The sequence below is a fragment of the Marmota marmota genome, unplaced genomic scaffold (assembly GCF_001458135.2).
Source record: "Marmota marmota marmota unplaced genomic scaffold, marMar, whole genome shotgun sequence".
Taxonomy (NCBI): domain Eukaryota; kingdom Metazoa; phylum Chordata; class Mammalia; order Rodentia; family Sciuridae; genus Marmota; species Marmota marmota.
The window spans coordinates 1,772,529-1,786,889 of NW_025999925.1; the positions used below are offsets into that span (position 1 = coordinate 1,772,529).

The window sequence follows — 14,361 nt, forward strand, 5'->3', positions numbered from 1 at the left end:
GGTAGTGATTTACAGCATGTATTCAGCTGATAAAGACCGATTTTTTAGCCCCCCCCCCAACTAAGATTTAATATATCTCAGCCAAAGAAGGAAGTAAACGGTGACTTTTTTTTTTTTTTTTTTAAACTCTTAAAGCAGAGTCATGTTACAAGCAGAGAAAAGAGGATTCAGACAGTGTCTTAATGGAAGCTGCTGGGTCCTTGATCCACATAGGCAAGAGACAGAACTTCTTGAGTAGGTCTAAACAGGATGGTTGCTCTAGGAAGGGGGCTGGGTTTAGCTACCCTGACATGTGCTGTTGGACCCACTCTTTTGTCTAGCTGGGTGAACTAGTTCTGAGTCCTACTAGAGGGACCAGACATTTGGGAGCAAGGTCTGCAGGGGACAAATTAACAAAGGTTTCTAAAAGAATGGCTAAAAGCCAACCACATATTGGCATTTCAAACTTTATAAACAAGGCACATTGGCTAGCTTTACACTAAGACCTGAGGTTTCAAAACCCACAGGGAATAGTTTACCTGCCAAAAAACCATTATCTTTCCAAAATGGCAATTGTTTGGGATTACCCAGTGAACTCCTTACATACAGCTTTAGAAATATGTTCAGAAATTATGTAACTTCATTCTTCCATGATTAGCTGTGGATAGAACTATTCAAAATTCTTGTTCAATTATGTCTAGCTCATTGTTACGCTACACTAAAAATGGTAAATGTTTGATGTGTAACATTCAAGATCTCTAATTAAATATTACACTTTAAACACAATAGCTATAAGGTTGATTCTTACGTGCAACTAGGGGCAGAAAGCCCATTTATAACAACAACAACAAAATTGGAGACAAATATGGCTATGTCAAAAAGTATTTTTTGAGGTATTTATTGATCTTACTGATTAGTAAATTTGTGAAACTTTGGCGTTGTGATTGCTAAATATATCCTGAGAATGATAAGCCATTTAAAACTTTTATATGGATGAACTGAAAATAACTCCATGGCCCTTGGACGATTAATTTTTTTCCCCAGAGTTTATGTGTAAGAAGTCTTAAGATTATTCAAATAGAATACTTTTTCTCAGCACATTTATTAAGTGTAGTTAAACCATGCGTTCATTGCTTAAAGAAAATTGACCATGCTTTCAATGCTTGCCAGCTTATTTTTCCTCAGTGGGCGTGTAATTAGCAAAAAGGCCCTGGACCTCGTGGTGAAGTGAGGTGGGAGGATTAGGGGAGTAAAGGAAAGAGTGGAGCCCTTTCTCCAGTCTAAGTTTCGTTTTATATTCAGTAGATTCTGAAATAGGAAAGGTCAACGTCGAAATTGATGGCTCCTTATCTCAAGATGAAGCCAGGGGTGTAGGACTTCTCCAGATTGTGACTGGAGTCCATGATATATTTACTCTCTCTCTTGAGAGTTGCTAGGTGTCAGTGGGATGTTTAGGAGCGAGGTGTTGGGGCGGAGGTCCGCGGTCCTCGCAGGCGCCCTCAGCATCCGCGTTCCCGGGCCCGAATCAGGCCCAGATGGCCGCGCCCACCCTGAGGAAATTTCTCCAGGTCCTGCTCGGGGCTGGAGACGAACTCTGGCAGGGCTGTGCAAACGGGATTCTACAAAGGCTGACAATAAAGAAATACGCAAATTCAGCACCGTATCGCCCGCGGCTTATCGCATCTATTTTTATATAAGAGCCAAGGTCATTCTTTAACGCCAGGCCGTAGCCCTGAGGGGTAGCGCTGCCAGGTGACAGCGCCCGACGCGGGGAGGGGGTCACCTACTCGTCCCCCGGCCGGTCTGGCGCACACCTGCCGGGCGGGCGCCTGTCAGCGGGCCCGGAGGGAGGCAGGGCGGCGTCCCCGGCGCCAAGGAGGGGCCTCGTCGCGCGGGCTGACTGGGGGATTCGCGGTGGGCGCGGCTGCAAGGGCTGGAGGCGCTGNNNCCGCAGGGGCGCGTGGCGCCCCCAGGTGTGCCGGCGTCCGCGTCGGCGCCACCATTTTGTGTGAGGGAATGCCTCCCTCGCCTGCCTTCGCTCGGCGGCGGTCGCATTCCGTGTCGCAGCTGCTGCTGGCGGAGCCCCCTCCCCTCCCCACCTGGAACCCGTGCGTTTTCGCTGACTTCCTGGGCCGGGTGGAACGCACAGCTGGTGAGGTGCGGAGCTTAGGCGTGTGGGCTCGGGGTCTGCCGCGCAGGTGGCCTCCCAGGATGCTCTGACCACCCCCTTACCTTTAACTACTCTGCCCTACCGAGGTATTGTATGGAATCTGCCCCCTCTGGAATTCGGGTCACTGCAATCTTGTACTAATTTCGTTCTCAGCGGTCCGGTCCGTTATGCAGTTTTTGCAGAGGCCTGTGCCTCTGGAAATGGAAGGATGAAACCTTGAGCCCTGGATGGTTTATGGCCCAGGGGTCTGGATTAGATTTGATCCCAGTATTGTCCTTGGGGAGAAATGATGAGACATTTCGTCATTTCAGCTTCAAGAGGTTGGTTTGGGTATATTACCAGTAGATTCTAAGATAACCACCTGATGCAGGCCCCCTCCCCCTCTGGGAAATCCTTTCGAAGCCCAAATTTAAACGCTTCTTGTGGATGTTTGAGGGGGTTGGGAAGTGCTGAACGGGCTCCTAGAGGAAAAGTTTGGTGGTGCTCCCAACTGTTACACGATTCGTCATTGTCAAGATTTCTGAGAATTTGGTAATTCTTGTTTTGGTTCGTTGTTTCCTTGTGAACGTATTACTTAAGTACTTAGTGGATTATGTCTTCCCCATTGATATTTTATCTCTGCATCACAGACTGGGATTAACATCTGGAATGGAGGCTGTTGCGTAATACCTAGATTTGAGCTCTGGAAGGAATTGTCCAAAATGAATTTGGATTTGGTGTACCATGTTTTTATTAAATATTTTTTTTTGCGCATTGTAGGATGTAAAGGTAATCTTGGCGAACTCTGTTATTTTACAATGAAGAATTTACAAGAGGAAAGACTTTTAATGACTAATGTAGGATGGACCACACTCATTTGTATTTTTTTTTTTTTTTAAACCTTGTTTGGGGTTGGAGTCAAGGAATGAGAAGCACCTGGAAAAGCCCATTTGTAATAAGACTTTCAGTACAAACAGAGATAACAGTCTTTCACAGGAAGCTTGTAGTTGTTATAGTGTATTGTTTTTAAAATTTATGAGCTCATCAGTTTGGGAACTTAGAAATAGCTTATTTGAGTAGCGACATGGATTTTCCACGTGAATGATCATAAATTAGGATGTTTTGCCCATGGATTTTAGATTTTCAAAGGTTTCCTGTTAGTCTGACCTTCGAAATAGTATTCAAATTGTTACAAGTAGTATCATTTCTTTAATAAATATATATTTTAAAAATATGTATTATTGTATATTGTTATTATTTAATAAGTATATATTAGAAAACTCTGAGTTGGAGAAAACAAAATATTTAATAATTGAATGCTTTTGAGTAAAATTATCACATTACTCCCCTTATAAAATTATCTTAACCTTTTTTTTTTTTTCCTGTTCAGTCAGGCACCCTCCCATTAATTCTGTCTACAAACAAGTGATTGCATATCCTTTATCATACATGGCATAATAAATACCATGCTTCCCATTAATGATATGTTTGCTCCATAGGGAGGATTACTGACTGTGGAAGGGTCCTTGACATTTAGTGATGTCTTGATTTAGGGAATTTAAATAAGCAAAGACTACCTGCTCCAGATTCCCAGTGATCTGTCTGGACCTACTGTAGGTCCTTGGGGAATGGGTTGTTCTGGCAAAGGCAGCTTGGAGTCAAACACAACTCTTACACCTTCACAGTGATTCTGTTACTATGGAAGTCAGAGAGGTTCATTGACTTGGAACAATTGTATTTCATTGACTTGGAATTTGGAAATGATGTTGGTGTGCTTATTATTTTTAAAGTAGGTTGAGATTTTCAGCATTATTTTACTACTTGAGAAATTGGAAGAAAAAAAAATCTAATATATTTCTCCATAAGCTCCTACCTATATAGTTCTTCAAGTCTTGATATGTTCAGTCCTCTGCCTAAAAATACAAAAAAGATTTACTTTAAAAAAAAAGTAATTTGACTATAAAATAATTAAATATTCAGGTGGAGGTTGAGAAATCTGTCAATGATTCTGTAGAAAGGATTGTTGGTTGGGTAGGAAGTTAAATGAGTATTCATATTCTGTCTTTTTCTTTTATGAAAGTGAAAAAAAGGAATGGAGTGATGATTATTGTGTTCTCTTCACACACCATTAGGCTTCTGCTTTGTTTATCTGGCCTTGAAATTTAAATTCTAAATTTGGTATGCCTCATTGGTAGAGGGATATTTCACAGTTCCTTCAAAGACAACAACTTAATGTAGAATTCCATGAAGGGAAATATGTGCTTTAAAGATACTCAGGGAAAAACTGACAACTTACTAAAGACATAAAATAATCATTAGACAGATGGAGTTTTAGAGCTGGTATATGAGGGCAGGGGTTGTGGCTCAATGGTAGAGTGCTCGCCTCCCATGTGTGAGGCCCTGGGTTCGATCCTCAGCACCACATAAAAATAAATAAGTAAAATAGAGCTGGTATATGATACCTTAAGGTTAATGTACTGTAAATAAAGGATCTTTTATTCATCTAGCTTAAGGTATTACAAAATTTGTGACTACCTGGGTTTCATTCACATGGACTTTTTTTTTTTTGTACTGGGGATTCACAAATGCCGGGCAAGTGCTGAGCTACATCCTCAGCCTCTGTATGTTTTTTTTTTAAAATAGTTTTTTAGTTGTAGATGGAGACAGTACCTTTATTTTATTTATTTTGATATGGTGCTGAGAATCGAAGTCAGTGCCTCACACTTGCTAGGCAAGCGCTCTACCACTGAGCTACAACCCCAGTCCATGTACATTTTTTTAAGACTCATTTTGTTTAGTTTTATGCTAAGCCAAAGGTTGTATTTATTTACTCAACAAACATATGTTATAGGACACAAAGAAATAGGCCTTTCTATTATGGCTGTTGTTTAGAGAAGTAGTGTGGATTAAAATGTTAGAGATTTTCTTAAAATTGAAATGTACAAAGAATTTTGAAAAAATGAATGGGAACAAATCAGTTTTGTAAATTTCATTTTTAAAAAAAGTGTCAAGTTGCATGTTGTTGTACTTTGTTACTTGTGAGGTATGAAAAGAGTTTAATTTGGAAAATTCATTCTAGTAAGATTTTTTTCTTTTTTGGTATTGGGGATTGAACCCAGGGGCACTCAACCACTGAGCCACATCCCCAGCCCTTTTTTGTATTTTATTTACAGACAGGGTTTCCTGAGTTGCTTAGGGCCTAGCTAAATAGCTGAGGCTGGCTCTGAATCTCTACCTGCTCCCTTAGCCTCCTGAACCACTGGGATTACAGGTGGGCACCACTGCACCGGCCTCAAGTAAGATTTTAACGTGAGCCAGACACTCTTGGTCTGGGGATCAAATCCTGAATGTGCTAGGTAATCTAGAAATTTGCTCTTATATGTGGGACATGCATTCAACACTCTCTCCTGTGAATGAACTTATCAAAGTGATATGGACATGGAGAAAATGGGTGCATTAATTCTGTCTGAATGAGTCCGGAAGTTACAAAATAACAGTTGAACTTGGTCTTGAACAATAGAAGAATGAGAATTTTCCAGAAGTTTTTGGAGGTGTGGGACATGATGGTCCCAGCAAACACCAGCAAACACCGCAGCAGTTACAACTGGTTTCCTTCCACAGCATTGAGGTTAGTTGAACTGACCCATGTCCAATGGTGGGTTGGAGCCTGCTTGTGAATAGATGTGTGTGACCTTATGAGTTTTGCTCAGCGATGATGGGAACGACTGATGGATTTTAGAAGAGTTGACAGGATTTTTTCTTTTTTAAAAAAATCATTCCAACAGCAATTGAAAGGCTAGATTGTAATGAAGAAACCAGTTAGGAATTCTTGTGATCTCTGTAAGGCTCTGAAACAAGGCAGTGGCAGTGATAACAGGAGGGGCTAGTTCTAAGAGACATTTGCTGAAGTAGGAAGGCAGCATATTTGATGGAAAGGGCTGTGCTTAGGTGTCAGAAAAATTGGGTTCAAATCAGGGCATCAGGGTCCTGCTACTTTATGGTTGTATAAATGTGGGACAGTTAGCTATGCTTTTTTGAGACTTGACTTTAGCTATAAAATGAGTGTGAGACATCCCTTGTAAGCATTTTCTAAAAAACTTTCTTTTATACTTGCAGATGGACAGAATGCCTTTATTTTATTTGTTTATTTTTATGTGGTGCTAAGTATTGAACTCAGTGCCGTACACATGCTAGGCAAGCGCTCTGTTACTGAGCTACAGCCCCTATCCCCCACCCCACTTTTCTTTTCCTTTTTCCTCTTTTTCACATATGAGAGAAAATATGTGACTCTTGACTTCTGAGTTTGGCTTATTTTGCTTAACATAATGTTCTCAAATTCCATACATTTTCCTGCATATGACATAATTACATTTTTCTTATTACTGAATAAAACTCCATTGTGTACATACACCACATTTTCTTTCATCCATTTGTTCTTGGACACCTAGGCTGATTCTATAATTTGGCTGTTTCGAATTGTGCTATTATAAACATGGATATGTATCACTGTAGTATGAATACTAATTCAGTAGAATAAATACTGAGGAGTAGTATAGCTGGGTCATATGGTGGTTCCATGTCTTTTGAGGAACCTCCATACTGATTTCCATAGTGGCTGTACTAATTTACAGTCCCTCCAACAGTGCAAAAGTGTTCCTTTTGTCTCTACAGTCTATCATTTATTATTGTTTGTATTCTTTTTTTTTTTTTTGGGGGGGGGAGGTTATTGGGCATTGAACTCAGTGGCCAAGTGTCTCTGAGCCACATCCCAGCCCTATTTTTTTGTATTTTATTTAAAGACAGGGTCTCACTGAGTTGCTTAGCACCTTGCTGAGTTGCTGAGGCTGACTTTGAACTTGTGTTCCTCCTTCCTCAGCCTTCCCAGGTGCTGGGATTACAGGCATGCACCACAGTGTCCAGCAATAGGCAATAGCTTATTTCTTTTATGCACGGAGTATTATTATTTATCCATTAACTGAAGGACATTTTAAGCAACTATGAGTAAAGCTTCTATAGATAACTTGTTCTTTGGCTCTTTTAATGAACAAACTTTATTTTGATTCAGGGTATGCTGTCTTTTATATGAAAGTATGGCTAATGAGCTACTCTTAGCAGTAAAGTGGACATTTGGACTGCTTATCAATACACATTCTTTTACATAATTCACTTTGGAAACATGGTCTATATGTTTTTATCATGTAGTGGCTAGAGATGTGGTTTCATGGTGTTTCAATGGTTTATCTGTAATTCTGAAATCCAAAAAGTTCTCGAAATTGTAAGCAACAAGTGATCCTCCTCCCAAGCCACTGGGATTATAGGCATGAGCCAGGATTCGTGACTATTGTTTATATTTTTAATGATTGCCGTTCTGACTAGATTGAGATGAAATCTCAGTGTAGTTCTGATTTGCATTTCCCTAATTGCTAATGATGTTGGACATTTGCTGGTTATTTGTATTTCTTCTTTTAAGAAGTGCCTGTTTAGTTCAGTTGCTCGTTTATTAATTGGATTTTTAAAAAAGTTTTTTGAGTTCTTTATATATTCTGGATATTAGTCCTCTATCAGAAGATCAAGTATATTGAAATGATTAGAAATAACATAATAACTCACTGCCTGACATCTGTGATCTGTATGTAATAATAATGTCATCAAATTTTGTTTATGGTGATGATAAATGGTTATGGTCATAAAGGAAAGGAATGATTGAGTGTAGGATGATTCCAACAGGTCTTAGCATACAGTAGGGTCAATATATGTTTAGTTAACATAGATTGTGGAAAGGGGAAGAAGAATTAAGTTTAGAGAGGGAGAGATTCAACTTTGACATTATTTAGCATTTTCTGAGGAAGAATCTAGGTAGAAGTATGGAGTGAGCTGTTGCAAATAGAATAACTTCTGCCTGATTTATCTTTCTGGGTCTCAGTTTTCTCATGTGTAAAAGAATAGTTAGAATCTATCTGAAAATGTTATTGACAGAATTAAATGTGATGACATATCTAAAGGAGAAGCTAGTATTATCTGACATTAGGCTAGTTCTTAGAATCTAGTTCAGTGGTTCTCATCTATTTTTCTCCCTTTTATTAAAAAAATATTTTTTAGTTGTCAATGGATCTTTATTTTATTTATTTATTATGTGGTGTTGAGAATCTAACCCAATGCCTCACACATGCTAGGTATGCGCTGTACCACTGAGCCACAACCCCAGCCTCTTTTTCTCCCTTTTGTTATCTCCTCACTACCACCCCATGCACAACATTTTGTTGAGGTACATTTCTAAGTAGTATTTTACTTTCTCATTTTAAAAATTAAGCTTTTGATGTGCATGAGAATGAAGTGTGGGGATATAGCTCAGTTGGTAGAGTGCTTGCCTTGCATGCACAAGGCCCTGGGTTCATTCCCCAGCACCACCACCAAAAAAAAAAAAAAAAAAAAAAAAAAAAAAATTAAGAAAACCTTTAGTCATTGCTATTGTTTATGTTAATGTAGGGGAAATGTACTTTATTTGAAAAATTGAAATAATTCATGTTAGTCCCTTAATATGTATCCTCAGATAAACAGCCAATCTTATGTTAGATTTGGTACTGTTTTTTTTTCACTATTTCTATTCACGAATGGAAAATATGCGCAAAGTAGCAAAAAGCACTGAAATTTTGGGTGTTTTAATATTTGGCTTTGGAACATATAAAAATATTGACATTAATTTCATGAGAGAAGAAATTAAAACAATTCTGGAAAAATTTTGTCTGGACATACTAACTTTTTGTATCAGAGTGGCTTTTAAGAGTGGGGGAAAAAGCACATTTTATTTTATAATATGATTCATATAGTTTTATAGTTTCATGTACAAGTGACCTCAGTTGAAGTCTAGGGATTCTTGATTCTTGGTCCTGCTTTTCAGAACTGTCTCATATTGGCTTGGATGGAGTCAAGAGAAGTTCTTGTGCTTTTGAGAATACTGATCCTAGTTGGAAACAAACCAGCTATAACCAATAGTATTTCTTGACTAGCTACTGGTTGGTCCATGTTTTTATGTAGTGTGATTCATTTGTGGGTGAAATCAGTTGTTGGGAAGTGCTAGTTCTCTTATGTTTTAAAGATTGGTAGAATATACTTTTTTTCATTTGCATATTAATTCTTCAGATATTTGAAGGGTAGCTTTCTTGCTACCCTTCAGCAAGAATTGTTTTTCCCAATTTCTGTTCTTCATCTATAGTGCCATGGTTTAGAGCTTCTTGGCCACCTTGGTGTTTTCCATTGGAGGCATTCCAGTTTTTCAGTGTTGAGTTCTCTCCTAATGTATCCTTGAGAAGGGGGTAAATACTGCAGAACTGGATCATCATAACACTGATAATGAAGCTCAATTCTGTATTTATTTTTCCTTAATTTAAAAAAAATTTGGTTATGTTTCATAATGAATCTGGTATCACTAGATATCAAGGTCTTCTTATTTGTATCCTTTAGTAGTGGACAATTAAAAGACCAAATGAGGTCCTATGATGGATGCCTGTAATCCCAGCGACTCAGAAGGCCGAGATAAGGATTGTATTTTCAAGATGAACCTCAACAACATATTGAGGCCCTAAGGAGTTAGTGAGACCCTGTCTCAAAATAAAACATTAGGGCTAGGGATATAGCTCAGCTGGTAGAGTGCTTGCCTAGCATGCATAAAGCCCTGGGTTCCGTTCCCAGCACCACAAAAAACAAACAAACAAACAAACAAAAAAAGCAATAAAAAAGGACTGGGAGGGGAGCATGGGGCAGAGGCTTGGGGAGCTGAGGCAGGAGGATTGTGAGTTCAAACCCAGCCTTGGGAATTTAACAAGGCCCTAGGCAATTTAGGTAGCTCCTGTCTCTAAATAAAATATAAAAAGGGCTGGGTATGTGGTTCAGTGGTTAAGCACTCTCCTGTTCAATCCCTAGTTACACCACCCCCAAAACAAAAACAAAAACAAAAAAGCAAACCAAAAAGAAGCTACAAGAATTATAGTGAATTCTATTGTTTTCCTTAGCTCTTTTTATTTTTTTTTGGGGGGGGGGCTACTGGGGATTGAACTCTGAGGCACTTGACCACTGAGCCACAACCTCAGCCCTATTTCGTATTTTATTTTAGAGATAGGGTCTTGCAGAGTTGCTTAGTGCCTCACAGTTGCTGAGGCTGGCTTTGAACTCGTAATCCTCAGCCTCCTGAGCTGCTGGGATTATAGGTGTGCACCACTGTGCTGGCTCTTTAGCTCTATTTTGAAGTAACTTGTTACGTATTTGGTAGGCATTTTGCTTTCTCAGATTTTATGTTCCCCTTCGTTTTTTAAGTTTAAGGGTTAAGATACTTGGCCTTGTTTTTAGTTGCCAGTTTGGGAGGTGGAGGTAGGAAGATTGCCAAGTTCAAAGTCAGCCAGCCTCAGCAACTCAAGGCCCTAAGCAATTTAGTGAGACTCTTTCACAAAATAAAAAAAGGGTGGAAATGGGGCTCAATATGGTTAAGCATCCTTGGGTCAATCCCTGGTACAAAATAAATAAATAAATAAATAAATAAATAAATAAATAAATAAATAAAATAAAAAAACCCCTCAGGAAATGTATCTAGTGATTAGACTGATCAACAGTAGAAAGTCTGAAGAAATTATTGCAAGGTTTTAAAAATCTTAACTCCTCAGGAGTTAGATTGGTTGTCTTCTATAATAATTGTATTTCACTTAGATACATTATGGTTCATATGACTTTTGGTTTTTACGGGGGAACCTGCACATCAGGTTAAAACCTACTGGAGATAGGTCTCTTAGGTTCGGAGCCTGCCTCTGCCCCTTAGGCAGTGTGCTTAAGTGCTCATCATCTGGAAAATGAGCATAGGAATGCCTGTCTCATAGGATTGTTTTGAGGAATAAGTGAGATATGTAGGATGTTCAACCCTATACAAGGTAAGCAATCAGTAAATGGTGGTTCTCTTATCATCAGAACATACCTTCTGAGTTTAAAAAAAATCCTTACAAATGAAATTTTGGCCCTTTGTAAATTAAGACCTTTCTTCCCAGCTTCGGTCTCTAAATAAGCTATAAGTGCTTTGAAGGAATGTAATCAAGTGTAGAACTCTGTTATTAATTAGAAAGGAAATCAAAGATCATTCCTACTTTTTACACGTGTGGAAAAAATGGTTTTGCTTTCCTGGAGTTTGAGCTTTGTAGAATAGACAAAAATGAATCACAGTTTTGTGTGTTAAGTATTGGTACATGATAAGTATATTAAAAGAAGTGTAGTCCACCCTCTTTTTCTATGGGTTCTGCATCTGCCATTCAACCAAACTCCAGTCAGCAATATTTTGGGAAAAAATTTTGTCTATTGAACATGTACAGACTTTTTTCTTGTCATTTCCTAAACAGTATAATAAAACGACTATTTACATAGCTTTTAAATTGTATTCAGTATTTTATAATTTTTGTGGTGCTGGGAATTGAACCCAGGACCTCACAAATGCTAGGCAAGCGCTTTGCCACTGAGCTACACCCTGGTCCTTTATTTGGTATTACAAGTAATCTAGGGATGATTTAAAGTGTATCAGAGGATGTACATAATTATAAGCAAATACCGTGCCATTTTATGTAAGGGACATAAGCATCTGATATTTGGGATGGGATTGGGTCTGTGAACTAATTGACTGGACACTGAGGGACAAGTAAGTGTGGAGGGTCCTTAATGCCATTCAGTTCTTTCTGTCCATCTATGCTATACATGACTGCTACATAAATTGTCTTAAAGCATACTCTTGAATGTTTCTTCCCTTCTCAAGTTCCATTAACAGCCTTTTGCTCGTATAGCAAATAAAACCCAGATTTTTTTTTTTTTGGTACCTGGGATTGAACCTAGGGGTATTCAATCACTGAGCCACATCCCTAGCCCTTTTTAAAAAATATTTTATTTTTAGATGGGGGCTCACTAAATTGTTTAGGGCCTTGCTGAGTTGCTAAGGCTAGCTTCAAACTTGCTATCCTCCTGCCTCAGCCTCCCAATCTGCTTGGATTGCAGGTGTGCTCCACTATGCCCCAAAAGCCCAGACTCTTTTAGTCTGGTATTCTTGATCTGCTGTCTTCTGTCCTCAATTTATTTTCCTTTTATTTCTGCTACTATTTGTCTTTTTGTAAATCCAATGACTAACCATTCTCAGTATGCTTTCTGGGTTTCATTTAGCATCTTCCCTCCTTCCCTCCTTTTAAAGGGCTTCCCCACTGTTGAAAAGCCATCTGTTGCTATTTATCTAACAGAAAATCTTTGTTCATATGTAGCAGCTCTTCTCCTAGTACCAGAATGGTTTATTTATTACAAAATTTTATTTGTTCATTCGTTCATTCATTCATTTTTCTCAGCATATATGTTTGGAATTTAGGAAATCTAGCTCTCCTTTTGTTTTGTACCAAGGATTGAACCTAGGGGCACTTTACCACTGGGCTACAACCCCATTCCCAGCCCTTTTTATTTTTATTTTGTGACAGGTCTTGCTAAGTTGTTTAAGGCTTCACTAAGTTACTGAGGCTGGCTTCCAACTTGTAATCCTCCTGCCTCAGCCTCTGAGTTGCTGGGATTACAGGTGTGTGCAGAGTTGGAGAGGTTTGGAAAGGAAAGAGAAATGACAAAGCTGTGCTTCAGAGATTGCTGTTTTTCCAAATTGGTGTTGTACTCTGCAGATAGTAGTAACCCTGGTTGCATTTCTTAGTTAATGTGTTAAGTAGCTTTGTATTGTTGTGACAAAATGCCTGAGATAATCAACTTAAAAAGAAGAAAGGTTTATTTTGACACACAGATTAAGTAGTTTCATTCCATGGTTGCTGGCTCCCTTGCTTTTCACTTGAGGTGGTATATCATGGTGAGAACTAGCAGAACAAAGCTGCTCACTTCATGTGAGGTTAGGAAGCAAAGAGAGAGGAAGGAGTTGGGCTCTAATGCCCTCTTCAAGAACTGCTTCAAGTGACTTAACTTCCTCTCAAATAGGCCATACCTTTCAATTCCAGCACTGCCCCCATATCACCATAGGCTGGCAACCAAGCCTTTAACACTTGGGCTTTTGGGGGAAATTATCCACACCATAACAGTTACCCAGTAGAAATGGTAGAAATGAGGAATGCAGTCCAGTGGTGGTGATTGTGACTAAACAGATTCTATCTTTTTTTTTTTTTGGTTTGAGGGATTGAACCATTGAGCCACATCCCCAGCCCTATTTTATATTTGTTAGAGACAGGGTCTCACTGAGTTGCTTAGTGCCTCGCTTTTGCTAAGGTTGGCTTTGAACTCGATCCTTCTGTCTCAGCCTCCCAAGCTATTGGTATTATAGGCGTTTGTCATCATGCCCAGCTCTTTTTTTTTTGAGGCAAGATCTCACCACATTGCCTGGGCTGGTTTTAAACTCCTGGGCTCAAGGGATCCTTCTGTCTCAGCCTCCTGAATAGCTAGGACTATAGGCAATGAGTGCTATCATGCCCATCACAAATGCAAACTTTTTTAAAAATATTTTTTTAGTTGTTGATTTTTAAATTTTGTTTATTTATATATGCGGTGTTGAGAATTGAACCCACTGCCTCACACATGCCAGGCAAGTGCACTACTGCTGAGCCACAGCCCCTAGCCGCAAACACTTTTAATATATATTAGCAATTAGTTGCAGTTTACTTCTTTCTCAATCTGAAATCTTAGCTTCTACTTAAAAAAATTTTTTTTATTCGTTCTTTTTAGTTATACATCACAGTAGAATGTATTTTGACATACATACAGGGAGTATAATTTCCTGTTTTTGTGATTGTACATGATATGGAGTTATACTGATCGTATATTCATTTATGAACATAGGAATGTTATGTTCGATTTATTTTATTGTCTTTCCCATTCCCATCTCCCCTCCTTTCCCTCCACTCCCCACCCCCATTGTGAGTCAGCATCTGCATATCAGAGAGAACTTTCAGTCTTTGGTGTTTTGGGATTGGCTTATTTCACTTAGCATGATAGTCTCCAGTTCCATCCATTTACTGGCAAATTCCTTAATTTTAATCTTCATGGCTGAGTAATATTCGACTGCATATATGTACCACATTTTCTTTATCATTTGTCTGTTGAAGGGCACCTAGGTTGGTATCATAGCTTAGCTATTGCCTCCACTTGTTGTTGTATTGTCCAGTAATTTGCCCACAATCACAAAACTAGTAATCCTGTCAATTTGGCTCAAGAGCACACAACCTTTTTTTTTTTTTTTTTTT

The 14,361-nt window shown here is 38.9% G+C and overlaps 2 protein-coding genes across 4 annotated transcripts in view; one reads left to right on the forward strand and one right to left on the reverse strand.

Moving 5' to 3' along the window:
* Nucleotides 1-860: 860 nt before the first annotated feature.
* On the reverse strand, nucleotides 861-2,034 carry LOC125615806 (opioid growth factor receptor-like). 2 transcript variants are annotated; one of them, XM_048800138.1, is made up of 2 exons: nucleotides 1,794-2,034; nucleotides 861-1,607 (listed from the first exon to the last, which is right to left on the reverse strand). In XM_048800138.1, the coding sequence occupies exons 1-2, from the start codon at nucleotides 2,032-2,034 to the stop codon at nucleotides 1,390-1,392; spliced, it is 459 nt and encodes a 152-aa protein (XP_048656095.1). In that variant the 3' UTR covers nucleotides 861-1,389. The 2 variants fall into 2 exon arrangements, with proteins under 2 accessions (XP_048656095.1, XP_048656094.1); XM_048800137.1 differs by having other exon boundaries at nucleotides 1,767-2,034.
* Nucleotides 2,006-14,361, forward strand: part of Fam169a (family with sequence similarity 169 member A) — a 73,083-nt gene continuing 60,727 nt past the window's right edge. Inside the window, exon 1 of one of the 2 annotated variants that reach the window (XM_015497794.2) lies at nucleotides 2,006-2,136. The gene's annotated coding sequence lies outside the window, so the exon portion shown is untranslated. Of the gene's footprint in view, nucleotides 2,236-14,361 lie in introns of both variants that reach the window. The other variant, XM_048800135.1, reaches the window with a different exon arrangement.